General features: G+C 39.5%; 2 protein-coding genes across 2 annotated transcripts; both read left to right on the plus strand.

Moving 5' to 3' along the window:
• Positions 1-238: 238 nt before the first annotated feature.
• Positions 239-5082, plus strand: f7i (coagulation factor VIIi; the record flags this gene model as incomplete). The annotated part of the gene is made up of 8 exons (XM_083937966.1): positions 239-320; positions 1732-1895; positions 2755-2779; positions 2866-2979; positions 3770-3907; positions 3982-4097; positions 4208-4328; positions 4445-5082. The coding sequence occupies 8 exons, from the start codon at positions 239-241 to the stop codon at positions 5080-5082; spliced, it is 1398 nt and encodes a 465-aa protein (XP_083794092.1).
• Positions 5083-6212: 1130 nt separating this feature from the next.
• On the plus strand, positions 6213-11748 carry f10 (coagulation factor X; the record flags this gene model as incomplete). The annotated part of the gene is made up of 9 exons (XM_083937967.1): positions 6213-6306; positions 7938-8098; positions 9291-9315; positions 10112-10225; positions 10329-10460; positions 10545-10804; positions 10875-10992; positions 11064-11251; positions 11323-11748. 9 exons carry the CDS (start codon positions 6213-6215, stop codon positions 11746-11748), a joined length of 1518 nt encoding a protein of 505 aa, XP_083794093.1.
• Positions 11749-12084: the final 336 nt, after the last annotated feature.

The raw sequence follows: 12084 nt of genomic DNA on the forward strand, positions 1-12084 counted from the left end.
TTGATGATATATTGACGTATTATTGACGATTTATTGATGATATATTGATGTATTATTGACGTATTGAGGTCTGTAGGTGATGTAGTCCCCCACGTGTCGTGCGTCGGTGCTGATAGCAGCCGGTAAACACGCAGCAGAGCGACGCGTTCACTGACCCGGGGGGTCGGAGGTTCGTGGGCGTGAACTAAAACCTAAAAACTCTCGTGTGTCGTTGTTTCACTGAGACTCTGAACTCATCATGTTGCTGAGAAGCTGCTGCACCGTCTGGATCCTTGTGTCCGGCCTCGCCGCCGCCGCCGCCGCTGCTGCTGCTGCTGCAGGTCCGTCTGTTTATCACATTAATAACTTTATTTATCATTTTATTATGTAAAGTTCCTCTTTTATTTAACCGTTTTTCATATTTTTAAAAATAGATGTTTTAAATCTTTAATGTATTTTTTTATGTAATTATTATTTTCCCGTTTTATTTTCAAATTTTTAATGTATTTATGAAAATATTCCTTATTTGCATTTATTTCCCCAAACATGTTCAGTTCTGTTATTTTCCTATTTTATTAAATTGTGTTTTAATGTTTTTTTAAATTTAGCTTTTCATTTATTCTCGTTATGTAAAGTTCCTGTTTTATTTAATTATTTTTTAAATTTACCTTTTTATTTTAATTTTAAAATGTATTTCAAATGGATTTACTCATTTTAATGTATTTATTCCTGATTTTTCCTTTGCATTTATTAATTTGTGTTTTTATTTAAGTAATTATTTCCTATTTTCCCTTTTTAATTTCCCCAAAATATTAAGTTCTGTATTATTTTCCTTTTATTAAATTTTTATTTTTTAAATGTATTTATTTTAAGTTAAAATGTATTTCAAATGTTTTTAATATATTTATTTATGAAAATATTCCTGATTTTCCCTTTGCATTTATTTCCCCAAACATATTAAGTTCTGCATTATTTTCCTTTTATTTATTATCTTTAAATAACTTTTACATTTTGCAGTTATTTATTTACTTTATTATATAAGTAAAGAGTTAAAACTAAAGTTCCTCTTTTATTGAATTTTTAAATGTAGTAATTTTTTTATTTAAAGTTAAACTGTATTTCAAATGTTTTTAATGTATTTATTTATGTAAGAATATTTTATTTCCTTTGTATTTATTCATATTAATGCATTTATTTTTTTCTTTTTCACCTTTTTTTTAAAATTTTAATATAATTATGAAAATATTCCTGATTTTCCCTTTTGCATTTATTCATTTGTGTATTTATTTATATAATTATTTCCTATTTTTCCTTTTTATTTATTATATTTATTTCCCCAAACATATTTAGTTCTGTATTATTTTCCTTTTATTTAATTATTTTTTTATTTTAAGTTAATATGTATTTCAAACGTTTTTAATGAATTTATTTCTGTAAATATTTATTTTTTCCCTTTATTTTTAAATATTTTTAATGTATTCATGAAAATATTCCTGATTTTCCCTTTGGATTTATTTCCCCAAACCCGTTTAGTTTTGTATTATTTTCCTTTTATTTAACTATTAATATATATTATTATAATTTTTTAAATCTAGTTTTTTTAAGTTAAAATGTATTTCAAATGTTTTTTATTTATGTGAATATTTCTTTTTTCCCCAAACACGTTTAGTTCTGTATTATTTAATTAATAATAATAATAATAATAATAACTATATTTGTGGACTGAATGTTCTTCCTCTCTCTCTGTGTCAGTGTTCGTGGAGAAGCGTGAGGCGAGCGGCGTGCTGCAGAGGTGGCGGCGGGCGAACAGCGGCTTCCTGGAGGAGATGAAACAAGGAAACCTGGAGAGGGAATGTGTCGAGGAGGTCTGCGACTACGAGGAGGCGCGGGAAGTCTTCGAGGACGACGACATGACGGTCAGTCGCTCGCCGTCTGAACATCTGGGCACGCTCCAGTCCACGCCGTGTTTCAGCTGCAGGAAAGAGAAACAGATAAAAAAATCACTTTAGTTCAGAGGAAAAGAAATATTTTCACTTTATTTGGAGTCAGAACAAAAACTTTATTATAAAAAACAACAACAAGTTTCAAAGTAAAAAGCAGTTCTAACAAATAACGCATAAATCTATTTATCTCACATTTGATACATTTTTTTATTCCTTAATTTATTTTAAATATTATTTTTGTCACATTTAAAAGCATATTAATTTAATTATCAGGTGATTTATTTTGTATTTTTTATTTTAAATATATTTATTTATTTATTCAGCTTTTAGTTATTTTACTTATTTCTGTATTATAGAATAAATAAAATAAAATATATTTAAAATAAATAACAAATTAATACAATTTGAATTATTTAAAAAAAAATAATTAAAGTTTACTTCACATTTGATCAATTTTTCAATTCCTACATTAATTTTTAATATTTTTGTCACATTTAACAGCAACATCATTTAGTTATCATGTGATTTATTGATGATTTTATATTTGCATTCTATTTTACTGAACTTTTTTACACTGAACATGAACATTTATAACAAATAATGCGCTTAAATGTGCATTTATAACAAATAATGCAGTTGTGATGCATTATTTGACAGTAAAGACGTGATGTGCTCGACTGTTATCTCCACACAAAGGTCATTTAGGAGAAGAAGATTATGGATAAAGTCCTAAAAAGTCAAACTCTTTTTACTTTAAATGCGTCCTGATTCTCATTAATGATGCATTTGATATAAAAGTGTCTAAATATTGTTTCCTTTCTTGCCTAATTAGAGGAAATTCTGGCTGGAGTATAAACGTGAGTAACACCTTAAACGTTCCCCATTATTCACGATTAAAGAGATAAAAGTGACCTGATGGTGGACACTCTGGTGTTTTGATCAGCTCAGGACCCGTGCCGTAACAACCCGTGCCGTAACAATGCCACGTGCGTCACCATGGGGACGGCCTTCCAGTGCTACTGTACCGAGGGATTCGAAGGACGATACTGTCAGACAGGTAAAGACTAGTTCATCAGGACTCACTTTGAGTTGCTTCGTAAAGTTTTATTATTGTTATTAAAGTTGTTCCGTAAAGTTGTTCCGTAAAGTTGTTTTTGGAAAGTTGTTCCGTAAAGTTTATAAAGTTGTTCCGTAAAGTTGTTTTGTAAAGTTGTTTTGTAAAGTTGTTCCGTAAAGTTTATAAAGTTGTTCCGTAAAGTTGTTTTGTAAAGTTTATAAAGTTGTTTTGTAAAGTTGTTTTGTAAAGTTGTTCCGTAAAGTTTATAAAGTTGTTTTGTAAAGTTGTTCCGTAAAGTTTATAAAGTTGTTTTGTAAAGTTGTTTTGTAAAGTTTATAAAGTTGTTTTGTAAAGTTGTTCCGTAAAGTTTATAAAGTTGTTTTGTAAAGTTGTTTTGTAAAGTTTATAAAGTTGTTTTGTAAAGTTGTTCCGTAAAGTTTATAAAGTTGTTTTGTAAAGTTGTTTTGTAAAATTGTTTTGTAAAGTTGTTCCGTAAAGTTGTTTTGTAAAGTTGTTTTGTAAAGTTGCTCTGTAAAGATGTTTTGTAAAGTTGTTTTGTAACGTTGTTCCGTAAAGTTGTTTTGTAACGTTGTTTCGTAACGTTGTTTTGTAAAGTTGTGAAAACCCTTTTTTGTCTTATCTCAAACGTAACCGTCTAATTTAACCGTAGAAACTCATTTCAATCCCAATCTGTTCTCTTACCTGTTCGCATGTTCGTCGTATACAATATAAAATACGTCTTTTATAATATAAACGTGTATTAAAGTGTGTTTTCTTTCACTTCCCTCAGTGATAGAAGACCTGCTCAAGTGTCTTTACCAGAACGGACACTGTGAGCATTTCTGTGACGGCTCAGGAGAAAGACGGAAATGTTCCTGCGCGGACGGATACGCGCTGGGAGAGGACGGACGCCAGTGTGTCGCTCAGGGTAAAACCCCCGACCACTACGTTTACTTTTGACGCTTGAAATCAGGTTTAACTTGTGTTATTGTCGTGTTACAGTGGAGTACCCGTGTGGTCAGCTGCCGCCACCGGAGACCAGTCTGAACCAGAGCATGGTGGGTCAGACCAGGCTGGTGGGATCAAACCACTGTCCCAAAGGAGAGTGTCCCTGGCAGGTAAAAACTAAAACCATTAATACAGAATAATGAATATTTACGGAGTCGTTCAAAGCTGCAGAGATGTCGTGATGCGTTCAGGAACTATTGGGTTCTACTCCGCCCATCAGGTTCTGGTTCAGTTAAACGGGAACAGTCACTGTGGAGGAGCTCTGATCCGCCCGGACTGGGTCGTCACCGCCGCCCACTGTATCCACGGCAACGACCCCGGAAACCTCACCGTGGTGGCAGGTGAGTAATCAGTGCTTTCACCTTCGGATGAGTTGTTCCGTAAAGTTTTTAAGTAAAGTTGGTTGTAAACCTAAATACTGTAATGACTCGTGTAACGCTTTCTTTCCCGTTACCAGGGGAACACAACCTGGACGTGGAAGAGGGCACAGAACAGAAGATACCCGTTTCCATGGCGTTCGCTCATCCTGACTACGTTACGGCGAGCGGCGACAGCGACGTTGCCTTGCTGCAGCTGAGTCGTCCGGTCACCTTGAACCGACACGCCCTGCCCGTCTGCCTGCCGACCAGAGACTTTGCGGCGCGGGAGCTGCTGCCGGCTCGCTACCACACCGTGTCCGGCTGGGGCAAGAGGACCGCCGGGGGAAACACCGACGGCCTCGGCGCCGCGTCCATCGTCCCCGTGTCCCCCATCCTCCGCAGGATGTCCGTCCCCATCGTCCAGAACGCCCAGTGCTCCCAGAGAGCCCAGTTCAACTTCACCGACAACATGCTGTGTGCCGGGTACCTGGAGGGGCGCCAGGAGAGTTGCCGTGGAGACGACGGGAGCCCGCTGGTCACGCTCTACGGCTCCACCCACTTCCTGACCGGCGTGGTCGGCTGGGGGCGGGGCTGTTTGCACCCGGGGTATTACGGCGTGTACAACAACATGGGGAAGTTTGTGGAGTGGGTGGAGGGCACCATGAAAGACCCGCCCCCCATGATGACAGCCAATCAGAAGGCAGCGTTAGAGATGCTGGAGCAGATGCTGGTTTAAAGGAACAAAGTTAATTAAAGTTAATTAAAGTGATTTAATTTCACTGTTTTTCGGCCGTGATGTAAAATAAAAAGGTTTGATGTTGATGCTGAATAAAAATTAAAGAGATTAAAGATTATTTGTGATTAATAAAAACATTTTAAATACAAAATAAAGTTAATTACGCTGCACAAACACTTTATTTAACATGTTTTCTTTGGAATTAATAAGCATTTAAAATAAAGAGGACTGAAGCTGCCAAAAATTAATAAATATATCAATAAAATGATTTAAATTTACTTAAAATAAATAGAAAATAAATGCAAAAAAAGAATAAACACAAATAAATAGAAGAGGAAATTAAAGTTTAGCTAATTAGCTTCTATTTTTATTTATTTCCTTCATAATTTTCCTTTTCAATTATTTATTAATTATTTTTTTAATTTTATCTTAATAATAATAATAGGAAAGTTAATCAATTAATTGTATTATTTAACTTAAAGTCATTTAAATATTTTTAAAATATTTATAAAATATTTAAATAAATTAAAGATAGATTTTAAAAATGTTTTATATTTATTATTATATATATTTAAAATAAAGTGAAAAATCTAATTGAAATAAAAAAGAATAATTCAAATTATGATAAAATAAAACTAAATTAAAATGAATAAAAATGATCAAAAAAACTAAAAAGTAACTCAATATAAATCAACATAAATTAAAATATAATAATATGATAAATTATAGTAATTATCGCATTATTAAAATTTATAAAAATAAATTGATTGATTGATTAAATTTATTTTTGTATCTTAAGACGTATTTTTAATGTAAAATTGGAGATTTTCCTCCTTTATGCAGACGATGAAGCGTCTTCATTTAAAAAGTCTGTTAATTAAAAAAACAATAAAATCATAAATATAAATATAGAAGAACTTAGAGAAGTGAACTCTGTGGTTCTGAGGTGAACAGTTAAGCACCGCCCGGTCCAACGCCACCCCCCCCCCCCTCTCTCTCCCTCCCTCTCTCAGGTCGTTGCCCTCCCTCCCTCCCTCCCGCCTCTCTGCCTCTCACACACTCAGACTCCATTACTTCCCCTCGACACACTGAGGTTGTTTCAAACCGAGCTTCACCGTCCGACCGGGGCCATGTTTTGGTTTCACCGGCTGTCCCTGCTGCTGCACCTGGCCGCCGCCGCCGCCACGGCCGCTGCCACCAATGCAGACGCCAACACTCACGTAGGTACGTTCGCGACACTCTCTACTTTCAGGGGACAGTGTGGAGGTAAAGACGTGTGTTGTGGGTGGGGGAGGTGAGGGGAAGGCGGGGGTGGCGTGTTGATTGGCGGCTGGCAGGTGACACTTGACCTCGTCCGGTTCTGACCACAATGATTATTTCGGTGATTGACAGGAACGCAAACCTTTCTTAGATCTCGCCGGACGAACAAAAGCTTCGTGATTGGTTCTGCATTTATGACGTGCTGAGAAATATACGTTAAAAACCAAACGCGCTTTTCGAGAGGTGAGAAAAAGGTAACTTAATATGCAAAAGGGGGGGGGGGGGTTATCCTCAGGGGAACATGAACAGTGGGACCACGTATCATCACAATCTATCCAATAAGTTGTTTATAAATATTTCACTGAAAACGACAAATTTCAACCTCATGGTGGCGCTAAAGCTAAAGTCACACTATCACCAAAGTGAGTAGGATTCATCCTCTGAGGAACACGAATGGCCACACCAATTTTTTCACCAATTCATCGAGTAAATCTTGAGATATTTTATGTTAAAACTGGTGCCGCTTTAGGGTTCATCCTCTGGGGAGCGATCTTTCATGATGTCAACCTCACGACGGTGTGAAAGCAGGAAAATCATGAGGATACATCTTCAGGGAACCGTGAATCTGCACTAAATCAATCTAATACTTCAGATATTTTTAATGGATGAGTTATCATGATTTATCCTGAGGGGAACATGAACAGTGGGACCACGTATCATCACAATCTATCCAATAAGTTAAATAAGGAAAGAAATATTTCACTGAAACCACAGATTTCAACCTCATGGTGGCGCTAAAGCTAAAGTCACACTATCACCAAAGTCAGTGGGATTCATCCTCTGAGGAACACGAATGGCCGCACCAATTTTTTCACCAATTCATCGAGTAAATCTTGAGATATTTTAGGTTAAAACTGGTGCCGCTTTAGGGTTCATCCTTTGGGGAGCGATCTTTCATGGTGTCAACCTCACGACGGTGTAACAGCAGGAAAATTATGAGGATACATCTTATGGTAACTATGAATATGGACTAAATCAATCTAATACTTCAGATATTTTAAGTAAAAACTGGTGGCGCTAAATAAAACGTCCGATTTTTTACCAATTTCTTCAGGGTCGATCCTCTGGGGAGCGATCTTTCATGATGTCAACCTCATGATGTGTGAAAGCAGGAAAACCATGAGGATGCATCTTCAGGGAACCGTGAATCTGCACTTAATGGATGAATTAAACTTGCGGCGATAGATTTAAAGTCACAAAGATCATCAAAGTTATTTAAATTTCATCCTGAGGGGAACACGAATGTCTGAACATCACGAGTGACGTATTTTCACTCAAAACCACAGATTTTGACCTCATGATGGTTTGAAAGCAGGATAATCATGAGGATACATCTTCAGGGAACCATGAATCCTGACTAAGACAATCTAATATTTCAGATTTGATTGAGGTTTTTCATTCTGGGTCAAAATGGCGGACAGTTAACGTGGCTAACGTGTTCGTAGCTTACCTAGCTAGCTGAATCTGACACAAAGTAAAGTGCTTTTGAACCTTTTATCGACTCTAAACGAGGGTTTGAACATTTTTTCTTGCAGTTTTCTTGGACAGTGCGGCCGCCGCTCAGGTTCTGACGCGACACCGACGAGCTAACAGCTTTTTAGAGGAACTCAAACAAGGAAACATGGAGCGGGAGTGTTACGAGGAGCGCTGCAGCTTCGAAGAGGCGCGGGAGATCTTTGAGGACGCCGATAAAACTGTAACACACCTTAAAAAAGACGACCTAGCTTAGCTTCAGATAGCTTAGCTTCAGTTAGCTTAGTTTCCGATAGCTGAGCTTCAGATAGCTGAGCTTCAGATAGCTTAGTTTCAGATAGCTTAGCTTCAGGTAGCTGAGCTTCAGATAGCTTAGCTTCAGGTAGCTTAGCTTCAGATAGCTGAGCTTCAGGTAGCTTAGCTTCAGATAGCTGAGCTTCAGATAGCTGAGCTTCAGATAGCTTAGCTTCAGACGACTTAGCTTCAGATAGCTTAGCTTCAGATAGCTGAGCTTCAGATTGCTGAGCTTCAGATAGCTTAGCTTCATATAGCTTAGCTTCAGTTAGCTTAGCTCCTGATAACTGAGCTTCAGATAGCTGAGCTTCAGATAGCTTAGCTTCAAAAGACTTAGCTTTAGATAGCTTAGCTTCAGATAGCTGAGCTTCAGATAGCTTAGCTTCAGATAGCATAGCTTCAGTTAGCTTAGCTTCAGATAACTTAGTTTCAGATAGCTGACTTTCAGATAGCTTAGCTTCAGATAGCTTAGCTTCAGATAGCTTAGCTCCAGATAGCTTAGCTTCAGATAGCTTAGCTCCAGATAGCTTAGCTTCAGATAGCTTAGCTTCAGATAGCTTAGCTTCAGATAGCTTAGCTCCAGATAGCTTAGCTTCAGATAGCTTAGCTTCAGATAGCTTAGCTTCAGATAGCTTAGCTCCAGAAGGCTTAGCTTCAGATAGCTTAGCTCCAGATAGCTTAGCTTCAGATAGCTGAGCTTCAGATAGCTTAGCTTCAGATAGCTTAGCTTCAGATAGCTTAGCTCCAGAAGGCTTAGCTTCAGATAGCTTAGCTTCAGATAGCTTAGCTTCAGATAGCTTAGCTCCAGAAGGCTTAGCTTCAGATAGCTTAGCTCCAGATAGCTTAGCTTCAGGTAGCTTAGCTTCAGATAGCTTAGCTCCAGAAGGCTTAGCTTCAGATAGCTTAGCTTCAGATAGCTTAGCTTCAGATAGCTTAGCTCCAGAAGGCTTAGCTTCAGATAGCTTAGCTCCAGATAGCTTAGCTTCAGGTAGCTTAGTGCAAATACTGGAAGCAACGATTAGCATTTCTTTTTGGTTCTTTATTGACGTTGTTTCCCGTTAAACTGCGTAAAAACAAACTGATGTTGTTTTAATTTAATTCTGTGATTTTGTTTTTTTCAGAATGATTTCTGGGTCAAATACGTCGGTAAGAAGTTAAACTGCTCATTTAAATTTATTTGATTGTGTTTAAAGAAACTAAACCTGTTAAAATAAAAAAATTAAAGGCTAATACGTCATTAAATGGATCAAACATAATATTTTTTTATTTGCATCTGTTTTGTTTTCTTTACAGATTTCTTTGAACTTTAATTTCCTTTTTATTTACTTATATTTATTCTTCTTTAATTTTTACAATTATTTTCATCTCATCTCATCTTCATCCGCTTATCCGGGGTCGGGTCGCGGGTAGCAATTATTTTCTATTTATTTTAATTATTTTATTTATTTATTCATAAACTTTAAGTTCTGTATTATTATTTCTTCATGCAAACAGGTGTAAAAAAATCATTAAAACTGAACTCAAACTAATTTAAATTAAATACAAATTAATTAATTCACTGTATTTTTAATTAGCTTTTTTATTTATTTACCTTTGTGTTAATTAAAACATTTAATGGATTAACTTGCCTATAATAGTGATTATTATTATTAATAATTTATTTATTTGTTTTCAATTATATTTAATATAAATTTCCCCACTTATTTATTTGCTATGTAAATTAAATAAAAAAAATAATGAAAATACATCAAGAAAAGAGAAAATTAGAAACAAACGTGAATAAAACTGAATGAATTCACTGTATTTTGGATCTTGTCGGGTTCATTTACTGCTCTTCTCCTATTGGCCGGGTTACAGCGCCGGTTTCCACCGCGTCGGCGTGTTTTTGCCGTGACGGCGGTGACCTTTCACCTCCTCTGAATCCTCTGCGTTTGTTCCGCAGACGGCGACGCGTGCCTGTCGATGCCCTGCGCTCATCAGGGGCTCTGCAAAGACGGGATCGGCGGCTACACGTGCTACTGCCAGACGGGCTACCAGGGCTTCAACTGTGAAATCGGTAAACGACCTCCATGATGGCGTTGGCGTCGCCAGATGAGCCCGTGTCACCCCACCCCCCTCGCCCCCCCTCGCCCCTGACGCTGTTCCCTGTGTCTCTGCAGTTATTCCTGAGCTCTGCGAGAACAAAAATGGCGGCTGCGATCACTTCTGCACCGTGGTCGCAGGAAACATCCGCTGCTCCTGCGCCAACGGGTACTTCCTGGGATCGGACGACAAGTCCTGCGACTCCAACGGTGAGAGAGAGCGGCGAGCGTTTAACCTTTTTCTCCCGTAGCGGATCCTTCCCTGACCTCTAAACTCCGTGTGACCTCTTGCAGAGCCCTTCAAATGTGGCGCCGTCGTCACCGAGAACGTCCGGACTGTTTTCAGGTACGAGCGCCGGAACGCGACGGAAGGGAACGCCACCGGGTCCAACGGGACGGAGCTCGCCGCGGCGCCCTCTTCTTCTGGCAACAGCAGCGACGTTGAGGCAGCGTCAGACTTCACCGTCTTCGAGGAATTGGTCACGTCGCAAATGGCGGGAATGACCCGAATCGTCAACGGAGAGGACTGTCCCCCAGGAGAGTGTCCGTGGCAGGTAGAGACTTCAATGGTCAACACTTAACCGTCTCCTTTCGTGGTCTACACTTAACGGTCTCTTCCCTCAGGCCCTGCTCATGAACGAGGACGACCAGGGCTTCTGCGGGGGAACGATCCTGAACGAGTACATCGTGCTGACGGCGGCCCACTGCATGAACCAGTCCCGTTACATCTACATCAAGCTCGGTAGGTGCGAGCCGGTCGGCGTCGGCGTGCGTGTGTGAGTGCCGCGACTGAAACCCGTTCTGTGCGTCCAGGTGAGTTCGACGTGCTGGTGGACCACGGTAACGAGGCCACGCACCAGGTGGAAACCATCATCACCCACAACCGGTACAAGCCGACCACCTACCACAACGACATCGCGCTCATCAAACTGGCCACGCCCATAAAGTTCACCAGGTTCATCCTGCCGGCGTGCCTCCCCGAGCAGGACTTTGCGGAAAGGGTAAACTCTCAACTCTCCATCCAACTTTCTAACGCGCTCTCCACCGTTTAATAACTTCCTTCCTGTCGCAGGTGTTGATGCGGCAGCCGGACGGCATGGTGAGCGGGTTCGGGCGCCTCGGCGAGGGCCGGCAGCCGTCCTCCATCCTCCAGCGCCTTACCCTGCCCTACGTGGACCGCCACACCTGCATCGAATCCACGCAGTTGCGCATCTCCACCCGCATGTTCTGCGCGGGCTACGACACAATAGCGAAGGACTCCTGCCAGGGCGACAGCGGCGGCCCGCACGTCACACGCTACAGAGACACCTATTTCATCACCGGCATCGTGAGCTGGGGCGAAGGCTGCGCGCGCAAAGGCAAATACGGCGTCTACACGCAGGTGTCCAAGTACATCCGCTGGATCAACGAGGGAATCGAGACGTTGATGCCCAAGGAGACGAGCGGCGGCGGGAGAGTGAGGAGGCACGGCGGCGCCATCAAGAGGATGGTTCTGTGAAACGGCGCCCACGCTTCTTCGTGAAGAACCCGTCGGCAACATTTCTACGTAATAAACGACCGTTTTAAACGTAAATCAATCGTTTTAAAGACATTTTTAAAGGAATAATTAGTCGTGGCGTTCCTCAGGGTTCGATTCTGGGTCCGTTGTGTTTTCTGTTAAAGTTCATTTACGTCGTCTGACGAACTTTCCTGCTCCGTATTAATAAAAAAAAGGTTTTATCATCATTTTAAATGTAAACAAAACAGTTTTCATGTGTTTTTCTGTCAGAACTGAAATTTTGAAGCTGAAATAAAGAAATAAAACAACAAACGTCCGAAGAATCAAAGTATTTGT

Source organism: Echiichthys vipera, assembly GCF_963691815.1.
Source record: "Echiichthys vipera genome assembly, chromosome: 23".
Classification (NCBI taxonomy): Eukaryota; Metazoa; Chordata; class Actinopteri; order Perciformes; family Trachinidae; genus Echiichthys; species Echiichthys vipera.